The 16,731-nt window shown below is 45.3% G+C and overlaps 1 protein-coding gene across 1 annotated transcript in view; it reads right to left on the bottom strand.

Annotated features, from left to right (window-relative positions):
- Window positions 1-16,187, bottom strand: part of LOC147889172 (zinc finger (CCCH type) helicase family protein) — a 174,901-nt gene extending 158,714 nt beyond the window's left edge. The window contains 1 exon segment of the mRNA XM_087391904.1: window positions 16,035-16,187. Within this exon segment, the coding sequence (XP_087248030.1) occupies window positions 16,035-16,146 (112 nt within the window). The 5' untranslated portion in view covers window positions 16,147-16,187.
- Between the last annotated feature and the right edge of the window lie 544 nt (window positions 16,188-16,731).

Here is a 16,731-nt window from a genome sequence, read left to right as displayed (position 1 = left end):
GCTAGAGCTACACCTCTGAGTGGCCGACAGCACTCGATCACCGATTTCATGCCCCCATTGCCTCATCCACCCTGATGTCTTGATGATGATGATGATGAGATTGATATATAGTCGACCACCGACATGACTATGTTGTACTTAGGACTTAGTACTACCACTCTGCATTCTTTGCATTTTGCATTGGTGTGGATGCTTGTTTAGTAGCTCCACTGCCACAGCTCGTTGTACCAAAAATTTTCACAGTCTCATAGACCCATCGGTCTTCCGAAGACTTAATAAACTTTCTTTTCTTTCTTTATTTCTCTCTCTAAAGAGATGGACTTCACATTCAAAGGGGAGCCTTTGGACACAATAACCACACACAAATACCTATGGCTGGAATTTGAATGGAAAGGAGAATAATGGGAGATCTGAAAGCTCTATACGACTTGCAGAAGGCACACCTATGGAATTGGGAAATGAGAAAGTAGGATCCTATACACCACACTTGTGCAAACAATGATCCTCTATGGATGCCCAATATGGGTGCCTGGGCTCGTCAAAGCTTATTGGAGAAGAGAAGAAACATTAAATAAACACTTTCTAATAGCAGAACTAGAGGCAACGGTACAAACATGCTATCCCATCCTACTGGTTGAGGCTGGTACAATACCTCTCAAAGGGGAAGCATTATTCCAATACATGGTCTACCTCAACACGGGTTAGCATTATGCCAATATGGATGGAGTTATGGCTGCTGATATCCCAGAAGATATAGGAGAAATCAGGAATTTGGTACACAGAGAATGTAGTTCTACAGACAGGAAATTAATCTGATAAACAGATATGAAATGCCAAAAAGCCTTGGGCAGGGTATATCAGTGTCAACAGGCATTTAATCTGCAAAATGAGGACCAGCTCCCATGACCTAGAGGTGGAGAGGGGCAAGTGGGCAAGTCCCAGGATCTCAAGACATGCAAGAATCTGCATAATCAGCCCCACATGGGACATAGAAAATGAGCAGCAGGGCTCCTACAGTGTCAATTCACACATCAGGGGGAAATTAGTAACAGCACTGACAACCTAAAAACCTTTTTGGAAAAACCAGCCAAAAGCTGGGGGACTACCTAAAGGAAGTCTTGGAATACCACAACAAAGTCCTCGTGCTAGCTAAGCAAATACTCGCAACATTTGAATTTTTTATATGTAAAGTAATCACTGAAAGTTAATCGAGGTTATCAGTCCCATCCATCGTGAAGGATCTCCAGTGGACATTAATACAATCATATCATATCATATCATCTCTCTCTCTCTCTCTCTCTCTCTCTCTCTCTCTCTCTCTCTCTCTCTCTCACACACACACACAAATGGACAGACTTTTCCCCTTTTAGTACAGCATAGATGCACCACCTGAGATGATCCCACAAGATGAGATCAACCGTATCATATGGTTGGACCTCCTCCAGCTTCATACATCTCGGGCATGGGGGGAGAGGAGTTCCCCACCAAGATCCAGTTCTACCATGACCATTTCCTTGTAGGATCGATAAGCAAAAGAGAGAATACAAGGTACAAAGAGTCGATGAGAATCAGCCGTCACGTCAACTAGAGTACTAGAAAAAAAGGAGTACAAAGTACTTGTACCTAGATCTAGGACTAACTGTCCTAGGTGTCACATAGGACTAAGCGTCCTATGTGGCCTAAAAGGCACTAAAACTATGAGTGCCTATATTTATGCCTAGAAGGCACATGCCATGGCCTATAGGGCATTACCAGAACCACCAGAAGATGGCCTACAAACCCCCTCCATGGGATGGGCTGAAGTATTCTGGAAACGTCTCAGAATACCTGGTATTTTCTGGTCATGGTGGCACATGTTCGTCCAAAAGGATATAGCCACCTATGAATGTACAAGGGATGTCAGATCATGTAACAAAGGGAACCAAGTGTAAAGCCTATCGGAAGACTTCGAACTTGGGACGACGAAGTGCCTTTATAAACATATCTGCTATGTTGTCCTCTATGGGAACATAGGACAACTCTATGTCTCCTGCTGACAACCGATCCCGAACATAATGATAGTGAACTTCAATATGCTTGGTACGCGCATGAAACACTGGGTTACGCGCAATGGCCAAAGCACTCTGGCTGTCATTGTAGACCATAGTGGACGATGTCTAGCGAATACCAAGATCTGTAAGTAACTGGCGAAGCCAAACACACTCTACTATAGCGGTGAAAGCTGCCCTGTACTCAGCCTCACAGCTAGATGTGGCAACTGTTGGTTGCTTCTTGCTAAGCCAAGAGATACATGAATTGCCAAGCAAAAAACAATTGCCAATATGTGACACTCTGGTGTCAGAATATCCCACCCAGTCACTATCCGTGTAACCATGCATGGTAAGTGAACCCTGATCACCATAGAAGAGGGCTAAATCCTGAGTGCCTCTGAGATATCTGAAGACTCTCTTCACTGCCTGCGAATGCTGTGAACTGGGCATGTGCATGAATCTGCTGAGCTGAGATACTGCATACTGTAAAGTCAGGTCTGGTGTGACATAAATAAATAAGGCATCCAACATCCTACTGATAAAGAGTAATATCACATGGTGGGCTCCCATCATGAGCTGAGAATTTGAAGCCAGAGTCCACTGGAGTAGAGATTGGCTTGCAATCCTCGAACTGAAAACGATCAAGGAACTGTCCAATATACTTGAAATGTGACATCATGATACCCCCCTCAACATGAGCAAACTGAATGCCCAAATAATAGTAGAGCTGTCCCATGTCTGACATTTCAAAAACCTGCTGCAAATCAGCCTTGAAAGCTGCAATATGCTGAGTATCCGGGCCCGTGATGAGCACATCATCCACATATAAAATCAGCACTAAAAAATCAGATCCACTCCCATCGACATAAAGAGAGGGTTCTGTGGGGCTATTCTGAAAACCAAGAGATAGTAAGTATGCATGAATTTTGGCATACCATTCCCGAGGTGCCTGCTTCAGACCATAAAGGGCTTTTCTAAGCCGGCATACCTTGTTTTCAGAATTAAACCTCAAAGCCATGAGGTTGTGTGACATAGACTTCTTCCTACAGATCCCCATGAAAAAAAGCAATTTTGATGTCAAGTTGGTGCACTTGCCAATGGTGATGGGCTGCAATGGCAATGACACATCTAATGGTAGTAATCCTGGATGTGGGAACAAATGTCTCCTCAAAGTCAATGCCTTGTTGTTGGGCATACCCTTTTGCAACAAGACGGGCTTTGTATCAATCTATGCTGCCATCAGATTTCCTTTTTAATTTGTAGACCCACCGGGTACCAATGGCATGCTTGCCGGGAGGGAGATCTACTAATTCCCATGTGTCATTTTTGGCAATGGATTGTAACTCAGCTCTCATTGCATCCATCCACTCTTTGCTGTCCAAAGCATCTTTATGGCACAAAGGCTCTTCATTGCAAGCTGTAGCAAGGAGTGCAAACTCAAGAAAGTGACCATGCATCTGTCTATTCCCTGATCTTGTCCGGGCAGCAAAAGGCTGATCTTGTTTGCTGTCTCTCAATGTATCAAGAAGCCATCTGGGAACTTGCCTTTGCTGTCTATTGACAGCTATTTCTTCAATCACTGCATCATGAATAGTGGGATCATTTTGTGCTGGAAGAGAAACCTGCAAATCAGCATGGGGTAGTGGCTGATCATTGCTTGTTGGAGAGCCTGCAGGAGGCTCATGTTGCTGGTCAAGTCTTCCTCTGAGGAAGGCAGAGGTAACCAAGAGTCAAAGGCATCAAACATGTCAACATCTGGCTTAGCTTTGTAGTCCACAAGAGGAGAAGCTGAATGTTCAGCAAAGATTACATCTCTACTGACAATAATCTTCCCAGTATTTGGTTGGTATAACCGATACCCTCTGTTCTCCTGGCTGTAACCAATAAATATGCATTTGATTGCCTTGTCATCAAGCTTATGTCTCAGATGAGATGCTAAATGAACATATGATGCTTCATAAGGTGTAACAGTCTTCAATGCCCTTGTAGGTGATCTATTCAGCACATAGTTGGCACACATCACTACATCAAGCCAAAATTTATTAGGCAAAGACTTGGCCTTAAGCATGCATCTGGCCATCTCCATTGTGGACCTGTTTTTCCTTTCAGAAACAGGATTCTACTGAGGAGTGTAAGGAGTAGAGCATAAGTGAACAATGCCTCGTGAAGACAAAAATGCATCAAACTCCTTTGACACATACTCTCCCCCCCTATCTGTGTTGAGGGTGACAAGCTTGCATCCTGATTCATTCTCAACCATATTCAGCCACCTCTGAAAGCATCAGAAAACTTCAGATTTGGCTTTTAAAGGACATACCCAGCAATATCTTTTGAAGTCATCAATGAGAGTCATGAAATACTTGTATCCCCCAATGGCATTTGTCCTCTTTGAGCCACAGACATCACTGTGCACTAGCTGCAATTTCCTTTGTGAGAGTTTTGGACAATTCTTTTGAAAAGGCAACCGATGCATCTTACCCAAAAGACAACCCTCACACACATGTTTGGAAACTGTGTGAGTATGAGGTACATCATTTGCCATCTGCTATGAATTTAGCTTTGCAAGAGCTCTATAATTGAGATAACCCATTCTCTCATGCCAAAGATGAGTTTCAGCAAGCTGTGAATCTGAAATAGCAAATGCTTCTATAGAAAGTGCAGCTGAGTGATCATCAAGGTGATAAAGTCCCTTTTGCAAAGTGCCAGTGAGAACTATGGCATTGTCATCACGAAGATCATAAACTAGGCCATCTGTAGCCATCAAAAATCACTCTGAAACCTGAAGTGGCAATTGCTAAAATTGAAATCAAGTTGACTTCAATTCCAGGCACAAAAAGAGCATTTGTCAAAGTGACAGGATGGCTTGAAATGGATGTTAGCTGCACATCTCCAATTCCTTTTACAACATAGGAAGCATTATTAGCACATGTGACAGTTCCCCCTCAAGGTGCATCAGCTAAAGAATGAAACAACTGTCTGCAAGATGTGACGTGCTTGGAAGCATCACTGTCAAAATACCAAGACTGAGCATCATTAGCTGCTGGCTCTTGGCATTCAATAGCATGTGAGGCATTAACTGTCAATCCTGCTTTCTTTTTCTCGGACAATGCGCTTCCTGCAGCATCATTAGCAGTAAAGAGTGCATCAGCTTTGGAGGGATCAAATGAGCAATGGACAGCCCATGCCCAATCATCCTGGAGAGCATGTGCATGTGAAGCATCTGTTGGCTCTTGGGATTCAATAGCATGTGAGGCATTAACTGTCAATCCTGCTTTCTTTTTCTCCGAAGCAATGCGCTTCCTGCATTCTGAAATGTCATGTCCAGGCTTGCGACAATAGTTGCATCTTTTCTTCTTTGACTTATCTGCTGTATTTTTAGATGCATGGGAGGAATTGCAGCTGCTATGCGCAGATTTAGGCTTGCCAATAGGCTTGGAAGCCTTGCCTCTTCCTGTCTGCTGTGAAGCAAATGCATGATCACGAATAATGGCTTGTCTATTAGCACGACTTTCCTCTTCCTACAAAAGCAAAGTAACTACCTAATCAAAAGAATAGTGGTCTGGATTACCCATGGCCACTAATCGAAGGGTTGTAGCAAACCCTTGATATGTATCTGGCAGTCCATTCAGTGTGGTACTAACAAGCTGTGAATTTGGCACCACCTCATCAATGTTGGCAAGTTGTTCCATGAGGTCCTTGACCTTTGTCAGGTATGCATCCATAGAATCACCTTCATTCATACTGACTTCCTGTAATTGCCTTCTCAAATATGCAACACGTGCCTCATTGCAAATCTGATAGAGAGAAGCCAATTTGTCCCAAGCATCCTTTGCTGTCCTGCAAGACCGGATGTGTGGAATAATGATTCTCTTGCATGATAAAGCAATACATGAATGTGCATTTGCATCTCTTGCATCCCATCTTGACTATTCCTGAGTTGGGGGAGTAGTAGCAAGAGTGCTAGAAGATAAGGCATCAGGAGTACTCCTTGCAGAGGGACCAGCAGTAGAGGCAACCACTGTAGCATTGGCTGGCCTCAGATCAACCCCAAAAACAATATTCCACAAATGCTTTGCAACAAGAATATGTTTCATGAGATAAGACCACATCGGAGAACGCCAAATAGATCTTGACGAAGAATGCCAAATAGATCTTGATTGTTCCTAGCCATAGCAAATGTGATACCCTGAAAGAGACCTGAAAACTCAAAAGCCTCAAGGCTATCACTACAAAGAGCTGGCTGTCCTAAAATGACAGCAAATATCTGCAAATTTCCAACCCAAATCAAAGGGCAAATGCAGATCTGACCCAAATGTGACTATGATAGGCAATGTTCTCTGCAAAAACAGCAAATCTGGCAAAAAGCCCCAAAATTAATGAGGGCAAATAGGCCAAAAAGAGGGCCAAAGAATGCCAAATAGATCTTGATTGTTCCTAGCCATAGCAAATGTGATACCCTGAAAAAGACATGAAAACTCAAAAGCCTCAAGGCTATCACTGCAAAGAGCTGGCTGTCCTAAAATGACAGCAAATATCTGCAAATTTCCAACCCAAATCAAAGGGCAAATGCAGATCTGACCCAAATGTGACTGTGACAAGCAATGTTCACTGCAAAAACAGCAAATCTAGCAAAAAGCCCCAAAATTAATGAGGGCAAATAGGCCAAAAAGAGGGGAAATACAGAAAAGCCCCAAATTTTGCTGAGATTTTTGCAAATGTGACCCAATGTATGAAAATTTGACTCAATGTCCTGCAAAAAAGACTCAATGTCCTGCAAATGTGACTCAACGTTCTCCAATCTGACCCAATGTATTGCAATCAAACTAGAAATTGCAAACCAAATCCCAAAAAATAGCCTCAAGGCTTGCAACTGCAAAATTAGGACTTGCTGTCCACAAATTGACTGCAAAAGTGCAACTGTCCCAAAGGTATAAACCTCAAGAAATAGGCTTTCCAAATTGTTGAAATAATTTGATAGGAATTCAAACAGTAGAAGGAAGTGAAGGACAGCAAAAGCCCTCAAAAACCCCAATTTTTTGAGAATATCCTGTAAGGTACAAGCTGTACGGACAGAGCAGGTACGGTGCATGTACAACGTACTGAGCAAGTACGGTGTAGGTACAAAGTACTGAGCAAGTACGATGCAAGTACAAAGTACTGAGCAGGTACAATGCATGTACAGAGTGCAATGTACGAAACAAGTACGACACAGTACGAAGCAGGTACGTCTACTGTACGGATGCCTGTTGTACGAAAATAGGTACTACGTTGTACTGTGTACGAAATGCAGGTACTAAACTGTATGGTGTACGGTGTACGGCGATGCAGATTCGAATCTGTACGACTGCTCATGTACGGAGTTGTACGACTGTACGGCGACGCAAGTACAGAGCAAGCTGTGAGTATGGTCATCCGTACAGTCGCATGGACTGTACGGATGAAGAAGCATTGGTACAAATCCGAGATGCAGGAGACGAGTCAATCGTGGCTCTGATACCACTGTAGGATCGATAAGCAAAAGAGAGAATACAAGGTACAAAGAGTCGATGAGAATCAGCCGTCACGTCAACTATAGTAGTAGAAAAAAAGGAGTACAAAGTACTTGTACCTAGACCTAGGACTAAGTGTCCTATGTGGCCTAAAAGGCACTAAAACTATAAGTGCCTATATTTATGCCTACAAGGCACATGCCATGGCCTATAGGGCATCACTAGAACCACCAAAAGATGGCCTACATTCCTGAGGGTCTCGGAGTATGATCTCGTCATCTGTCCTTCAGTATCTCAACGATAGGAGAGTCTCACATGCACTGAGGATCGCCATCGGACAGTTGCAAGTCTCGTCACGTCAGCTAAGGATTGAGGCAAGGAGAGCTACAGGCATACCCAGAGAGCAGAGGATCGGCAGACTATGCCCAATGGGGGAGGTCGAGACAGAGGAGCACTTTCTATGTGTCTGCCTAGTCTACTATGAGATCTGAGGGCGATATCACTGCCTCTTTTAAGAGGGGCATGATTTTGTCCGCTTACACAGCTGATCCATTTTCCCGACTAGGTTTGTGGTGGGCTTTATTTGATTGAAATGCGACAAAACAGAGATATATTGATGCGACAGACCAGAGAGCAGCAAGAGGCAATGACACAGGTTACCGAGATCAACCAAGCACCGACACGTGTTACAAACTTCTATGCATCTGAGTCAGCTACTGGGGAGGCTGAGGGAGAGGAGTTTAATGAGATGAGAGCATCATGGTTTAGTAGTGAGAGTCACCACCATGATGCTGCCATACGAGAGGCGCACACTCCACATGCGGTACAGAGAGTGACCAAAGCACGCACGATCGAAGTCCGGTCTATTTCAGCCCTCCTCAGAGGAGACAACCAGAGACGAGGCGTCACCCTTGACGTAGCCCATTGGATACAGAGATCGAGGAGATCACGCCCTCCGACACCTCAAGAGACAGCTCGACGAGACACAGATACGAGAGCTCCTCACATTCCATCAAAGAGCATCAAGGTACCTGGATATATGGAGCTTGTGCGTGTACTAGGAGCGTTAGCTCTGAGCACCTAATACTATTTTGCTATTTTGCTACTCTGCTATTTGCTCACTAGTTTAGCACTTCAACTTTCAGCAAGGGCCTTAGTGAGCGCTTTTGCTTCAGCCCATAACAGCTTCTATGAGTTACTTTTGGTTTCGTACTTTGTCTCATAGGCTCGCAAGGCCTCTTGCAGACATTAATACATCTCTCTCTCTCTCTCTCTCTCTCTCTCTCTCTCTCTCTCCATCAGCCTCTACAGCTTCATCATCATCCTCTGCACAATCCTTGGAAGTGACAGCACTACTATCCTTGGGTGTGGCAGTGCCAGGGACAGCACCATATTTTACACCATTATCATCATCATTTCTTGGACCTGGGGCAGCTCCTCTTAGCCCAATTCACTATGCACCACCACAATATGCCTCATTTCTATCACCCCTACCCCCTTAGCCATCCACCTTTCCTCTCCTCAATCAGTCTCACCATACCCACACTCCAAATTTCCCCACATCATTCTCCACTCCCGCCCCCCATTATCCAGCCCCCATTCATACCACACCCATATACACTTCATGGTCACTGATCCCATCGAAATCCTGAGACCATGTTCTCCTACAGATACACTGCCTTCGCACACGAGAGGGAAAGCAGGACCATCTCATCTATAGCCTGAGCCAGTAGATATCACAGCTCCCATCGGTGGTGACAGCCCCGCACAGTGGGCCAGCCGTTGAGGCAGTTGAGGCACAGATAGCCATCATGCAGTCAGCCATTGCAAAGACTTCCAAGTGGGTGGATGTTGTGAAACGGGAGCTTTCGAAGTCCAGCAGTTTAGCCACCATTTTGGAGTAGCAGTTGAGGGTCAGTAAGGCTCTCGATGTCAAAGTACCCGGCATTCCTCGCATAGCTACCACTCCCATGGATGACATAATCGACTTCATGACTTCCACCTTGGGAGTTCACGAGAACAAGATCAAGGGGGCCTAGCGCATAGGAGTGGACCGCAAACAACAGCAGCCTCTCATCATTCACTTCAAAGACGCCCAGGCCCACCTTGCAGCACTGCATAGACAATCAGCATAGCATGCCCACCCAGAGATCTACCTAGATGAGGACCTTCCACCCCTACAATGTAGCCATCATGCAGTCAGCCATTGCAAAGACTTCCGAGTGGGTGGATGTTGTGAAACGGGAGCTTTCGAAGTCCAGCAGTTTAGCCACCATTTTGGAGTAGCAGTTGAGGGTCAGTAAGGCTCTCAATGTCAAAGTACCCGGCATTCCTCGCATGGCTACCACTCCCATGGATGACATAATCGACTTCATGACTTCCACCTTGGGAGTTCACAAGATCACGATCAAGGGGGCCTATCGCATAGGAGTGGACCCCAAACGACAGCAGCCTCTCATCATTCACTTCAAAGACGCCCAGGCCCACCTTGCAGCACTGCATAGACAATCAGCATAGCGTGCCCACCCAGAGATCTACCTAGATGAGGACCTTCCACCCCTACAATTGGAAAAGAGGCGTACCCTCATACAGCAGCGGGATGTCACCCACAAGGAGGAAAAATGGGGGGGCTCTTGATAGGTCCCCGATAGGCATCTAGTGGGCCCCTACATAAGGGGGCAGGGTCTATTAGATTCAGAGCTCCGAGACCCTGACCTGCAATATTTGGAACTGCAACGGTACTTTGTGGTCAGATCCAGGGAATTTCTCAGCGTCTTACATAGGTCGAGACATAGCTTTTTACACTGACACACACCAGAGTCCAAAGCACCCTTTGCTAATAGTCAGTCGATATATATGGGAGGCAGCACACCAGGATGAGATCCAGGAGACCGCAGAAGTCCGCAGATTGGGAGGAGTAGATCATCCCTTACTAGGACAATCTTCATCGAGAGACGAGATGCACACACCAGGTTCGTATGGGTTCAAATCTGACGATCTCCCCAAGAGGACCTCTTCATCGCAATCTGCTACTTCCCTCACGAGACCCCACATTTTGCCAGGGACCTCCGTGAGGATGCTAAGACCTCACCGTACACAATCGACATCATGGATTTTTTGAGCCGAGAGAAGTCCTCCTCGTTGGAGACTTCAAAGCGAGGATAGGTATCACTTCTGGATTTTCATGATGATTATATCTTACTGCCAGATGTTGATATAGGCAAGGCTGGGATGTCTTGAGTCTCAGCATACAAAAAGGCCCCAATCAATCCAATGGATACGCACTACTAGACATGGATAGGATACATGATCTTATCATCTATAAAGCCCTGGATCATTGGCCCTCCTCAGGCAGGTTCACTTGCTTCCCACATGGGGGAGCCTCTAGCATAGTTGACTATCCAATGGGATCTACATACATTGCACACTACGACACCACTCGCACACGCTACTTACCATGACATACACTTTGATCACAAATTAAAACCCGCGTACTCCGTATGCCTCTTCGACTTACTCAAAGACATTGACCGCATACCGTTGTTAGGACCAAGCCGCCCTGATCAACCACCCTACACTCTTTCTCACACACCACTCGATCCATACGTTCCCTGCCTCTAGGTTTAGTACCCTCCAACAGCTCGTACGATGACAAGTGTAAGGCTTTATGTCGACAACTCCGACTCGAAACTAAGCATCATCTTTCAAGTAAGGCAAAGAGGATAAGTGCATACCTTCGCCTGGTTTGCCGAAAAAGAAGCAGGCTTTCATTCACCGAACTAAATTTAGCAACAACTCTAAAGACTTCTAGCGGAGGTTCGAAGAGCAGCAGGTCCAATCCCCTCTCACACACACTAAATCCTAGCTCTCCCATGCACACATGTATGGTGTCCCTACCTAGCCAACACCCGATCTCTCACATGTACCACGTCCCACATCGTGCACACTTTTCACAACTGGTGGTGTCAAACACGCAGCCCTAAAGCTACACAACAGCTAAATGAGGGCTTACGTACTGAATTCATTGCATAAGCAATAAATACCCTAGCCCCAATCTTAGCGACTCTCGTCAACGAAACAGCTTGCACAGGCTTCCCCCACACTTGGACCCTTAACACCATCACCCCTATCCACAAGGCAAGAGATCCCATGAGCCCGAAAAAACTATATGACCATTATGATCGGACATATCCTTTCCAATATCTATGCATAAGTACTCAACACAAAGGTTAGCCCGGTTGCAGAGCTACGAGGACTCAAAGCCATGGGACATGCAAGCTTCAAGGTAGATCACGAGACCATGGATCACACATACTTACACTTGAGGGGTCATCGAGGTTGCCATGCCATGCAAACAGAGGGTCTATTGCTGCTTGGTGGATTTCCACAAGGCTTTGGACACAATGTCGAGGGCTCGACTCGTCATACGTCTACAAGAGATGGGATATGATCAGGAGATCACTCGAGCAATCGTAGCACTTCATGAAAGCGTCTCACGTAGGGTTCTGACAGGTGCAAGATGGATAGAGAAGATCATACATAGATGAGCTTGAGGCCGTTATTGGGACCCTAGGAGGGGCTGGTTGCTCTCTACTCGAATCCCTACTCAAGATTCTCATGTACATAGATGATGTGGTCTTACTCTTAGCAACGCTTGGACGCACTTCATACCTTTTGTGAGACACGTGACTTGAAGATCAACCTTGGTAAAACCAAGGTCGTGATCTTCAACACGTCCCAGGTAGCCATGCACAAAGAGCATTGCACCTTAGATGGGCTGCCGGTCAAGGTGGTTGCATCCTACACATACTTAGGGGTCCTTTTCTCCGGCCCAATCTTGACAATGCAACTAGCATTACCGACCCGACTGAGAAGAGAGAACGCCGCACTAGCTAGACTCGAGCGGCAGTGCTTTCACTCTCACTTCAAAGACCCTCGGACCAAGACTCTTCTCTTTGACTCTTTGGTCCGACCAACAGTTATATGGAGGGGGGGAAGGCAGTGAGTACTCCATTGCCTCCATATGTGAAACTGAGTCATATAGATAGTCCCAAATCAGACACAGCGGCATGTCACAAATGTCTATGTACTTGAGTCAGCTCCTGGACACAGTGAAGTGGAGGAGGAGGAGCTAGCTGATATGCGAGCAGTCTAGATTACTGAAAGAGCATTGCAGAGGCCACCCGCGACACGGAGAGCGACCAAAGCACACTCAATTGAGGTCCGACCTATCACAGCTTTCCTCATAGGAGACCGCCCAAGACGAGGGGTCACTCTGAACATAGCTCAACGGGTTCAAAGATCGAGGAGACCACGCCCCCCTTCGCCACCACAGCATGAGACAACCAGACAGATGCAAATCCAGACATTTTCACCGCTCTTAGACGAGCCACCGAAGTGCCGGGTTTCGGATTCTGAGTTTGAGTTCCAGCTCTCAACCTACTTCAGATAGCACATGATATGATATGATATGTTTTGTACTTGATTTTGCTTGAGCTATTGAGCTTTTTATTTTAGCATAGTACTCAACAAGGGCCTTAGCGCACCCTTTGCTCCAGCCCTTTGTGGCTTGTATGAGTTTTTCCCTTTTGGTGTACTTTGTCCCATAGGCCCACGAGGCCTCCCACGGATCTCTCTCTCTCTCTCTCTCTCTCTCTCTCTCTCTCTCTCTCTCTCTCACACACACACACACAACGATGAACTAGAGCGCGCACGATGGAGGTCCAACCCATCACATCCCTACTCGGTGGAGACCGTCCGACCAAAGGCGTCACTATCAATACGGCCCACAAAATATAGAGATCTCACATACCACGCCCCTCGCCACACCTTCAGATGCTAGATAGAACAACCCATCAGATCCCTACTCGGTGGAGACCGCCAAAGCCATCACTATCGATATGGCCCACAAGATACAGAGATCTCAGAGACCACGCCCCTCGCCACACCTTGAAACACCCAGACAGACTCAGATACGATATATTTTTGCAGCTCACAATTGAGCTACCGTGGCACTTGGCTATGTATTCTGACTCTGATTTTGTGTCCAAGTCTAGCTATTCGTCCGTAGTTTTGGACTTTGAAATGTGTTACATTAGTTCAGTATAGTACTCAATAAAGGGTCTTACTAGATCTCTTTGATGTAGAGTGGTCTCGAGCATCTCCAAGTTCTCATGTTATCGAGAATGATGTGCAGTAAGCCATCAGTTCCCCACCAGATCATTCAGGCTGAGCTTGGGTCGTCTCCACTGTAGCTTCATGCGGCATTCTAGATCATGCGGGTCAAAGGATACAGCAACTGCACTTCAGGGCGACGTAGACTACCATGGTTAGCACTATCCTCTTCTATGATCTTAGCAGCTGAGGGTGATCGGAGATGCTGGTATGCACACACATGCAGGTGACTTGAGAGATTGGGGCTCCACATGGGCAGATTACCCACCTTCCAGTACAGCATTGATGCACCATTCTCCCGCTCGGATATCATAAGGTCAACCAGGTCATACGCGAGAACCTTCTACAGCGACACACATTCAAGGCCTGGTTGGCACCAAGTGAGCTCCCAATGAACCTCAACTTCTAAAGAGACCATTGTTTTTCGCATTTCCAATGAGGACTTCATTGATCCTCTAGAATATACTCGTATTCATCTCCCCCATTCATTGAGGATCTCTATTGGGCAGTTTCGGGTTTCATCACATCGACTCCGCATTGAGAGTGGGCGAGCTGAGGGAGTACCCAAGGAGATGCGGATTTGTGCCCTATGTGATCTACAAGAGATCGAGTCAGAGGAGCATTTCATCTTCAATTGCCCAGTGTACTATGAGATCCAAGGCCGTTACTATGGTCTCTTCAGAGATAGCTTCAAAGTGCTCTCTCACTTCCTTTCTTATCTAGATCAGAAATGCTTAGCCGCCTTCATTCATAAGGCAGCTAGGCATCGAGAGCACTTACTCATATTACAGAGACACGGACGCGGCCCTAGAGAGATATTGCTTGACTTCGGAGGCTAGGATCAATTGGACCAAATCAATCAACTTCCTCACAACGGTTGAGGGGGGTCGGGAGAGCTTGGATTAAAGGGGTACGTTAGGCTTCCCCTAGATTCCGCAAGGGTAGATAACAAGATACTTAGGCTCCTAGCTGGGCATTGACATCTCAGCAGAGCAGCAGATTGCCTCGTGCATGAGAGTGTGTGGCACAAGCTTTTGTATTGGAGCTTGGCCAAACTCAATCCATGCACTAGCAACATTTTATATCTTAACTTGACAAACCCAATCACTTATATGCATTACACAGATAAGGCTTACAACCTTTGCCAACAGTTACAGCCATTCAGCACAAGAAAGTGACTTTTACATGTGCCTTCTCAAATGGGGTTTACATGTAACTTTTTACCTTTTACCCTAAACTGTCCTCACACATCTGAACTCTTGCCTCTCCCCCCTAACATCCCAAACGGCTCATCTCCAGCAGCAGTACGACATCTCAGTGAAACCAGTTTAACAGCAGGCAGTAAAATACCACACCGCCATTCAGGAGCACACTCTGCCCAGTTGTGCTGGCACTTTATGGACCAACAGGAATAACCCTGGAAGCTTTTCTATTCATTTAATCGAGTGCAGATTGTTGTTACAGGCCATGTGCCTTGTATTATTATTTCTCCATTTAAAAACTCCCTACAATGGGCTACATGAAACCTGCCATATGCCCTCTGCAATAATTAAATATCACAAGCGACAAGTATTATGGCGTAATATGGCTGTTCACACAAACATACACACATCTATGTATATATAACCTCTCTTTATCTCGCTCAATGCACACACCTTGCGCCAAGATATACAATTATTTATTTATAATTCTATTTGTGTACTTTTAAATGCATACTTAAATTTGTATTTACCTGCATTGGTAGGAAATAAAGTATTATGTAGGTTATGTGAACACGTTTGTATGTGAGTGAGCACGGACACTTCCGTGTTTGAAGACCTAGGTCTCCATACATTTACGTGTATTTGTGCGCTTACGTACTCATTTATATGAATATAGAGCATTTCAAGGAAAAAACTATATGTAAGTACATGTCCGAGACAAGATACAGAACCTGCCAGTATAAATGCAAATAAAAAGGCATCAGTGTTGAACACTCACACAAATTTAGTTAATACGCCTTGTTCTGGCAATGCATAGTAGTAAAATGAATACATAGACAATGGGCGCTGTTGCGGTTTTTATATGCGTTCACAGCACGACCTTCATTTTGCGTTTGTTTTTCCGCGTGTTTTTATAAAGAAGTCTCACGCGTTTCTACTCAGCGTATGAGAATAGTATAATACGAAGGTTCCAGTAGGAGCCCGACAGCCAAGACTTATCCGTTTTTCTATCTTAAATGCGATGAAGGGACGCAGTAGGAAACTCACGTAGGTACGTGAAATGGTAAACTAAAAACGTATCTCTTAAATGAAAAAAGAAGAAAGGTACATAAGTGTTTGCATGAAGATGGTAAACAGACCCGAGCCCGTCTCAGCAACGATAAGACTGACTCTGTTGAGCTGAATTTTGTCTACAATGCGATCTTTGTGTTGTCGAACGGGCAAGTTGCAGGGTAGCTTGGAGTTGGACATAGCTCTCACTGCTGCTTCAAAGTTGGAGGAAGCGAGAAGGAAAGGCGGTGGTGAAGTTGGTGGGATAATTAAACCTCTGAAAAGACGCTAATGGCCCATGCTATGACCGTTAGGTTCCATAGATGACTCGTCCTATTAACGTGACCGGTTAGAGACCCGCTCCTTTGGGTCTCAAGGTGCTAAAATGTCATTAATTTCAATAAATAGAATATCAAATAAGGGCACAAACATGGGTTGGTTGGAGGATAGTAAAGGTGAAGCATAGATGGAAAATCTCCAAATAAAAAACATGTGCTTTCCACATATGCGTGCATTTCATGTTTCAGTTAATGATACTTTTTATAGCATGAATTTTCGATCTAGGCGTAGGTGATGAAAGAGAGTGTGTGAGAGAGAGGGATGTTTGTTATACATGAGGGAAAGGGTTGAAATTAGACTACTACCATCGCCAACTTTATTAAGTGTGTAATGGTCAACCAAGGGGAGCTCATTACAGGAAAAGTAGTCTGGATGGGATTATAGATGGGAGATTCCAGGATTGGGATCCTAAACATGTATGCCGCAGCTTGTAGACAACAACCTCCG

Source organism: Dipteris shenzhenensis, chromosome 20, assembly GCF_047967505.1.
Source record: "Dipteris shenzhenensis isolate YYH24624 ecotype China chromosome 20, Dip_SZ_1.0, whole genome shotgun sequence".
NCBI classification, from domain to species: domain Eukaryota; kingdom Viridiplantae; phylum Streptophyta; class Polypodiopsida; order Gleicheniales; family Dipteridaceae; genus Dipteris; species Dipteris shenzhenensis.
The sequence above is the reverse complement of the archived record's forward strand: the minus strand, read 5'-3'. Positions and strand labels throughout refer to the sequence as shown.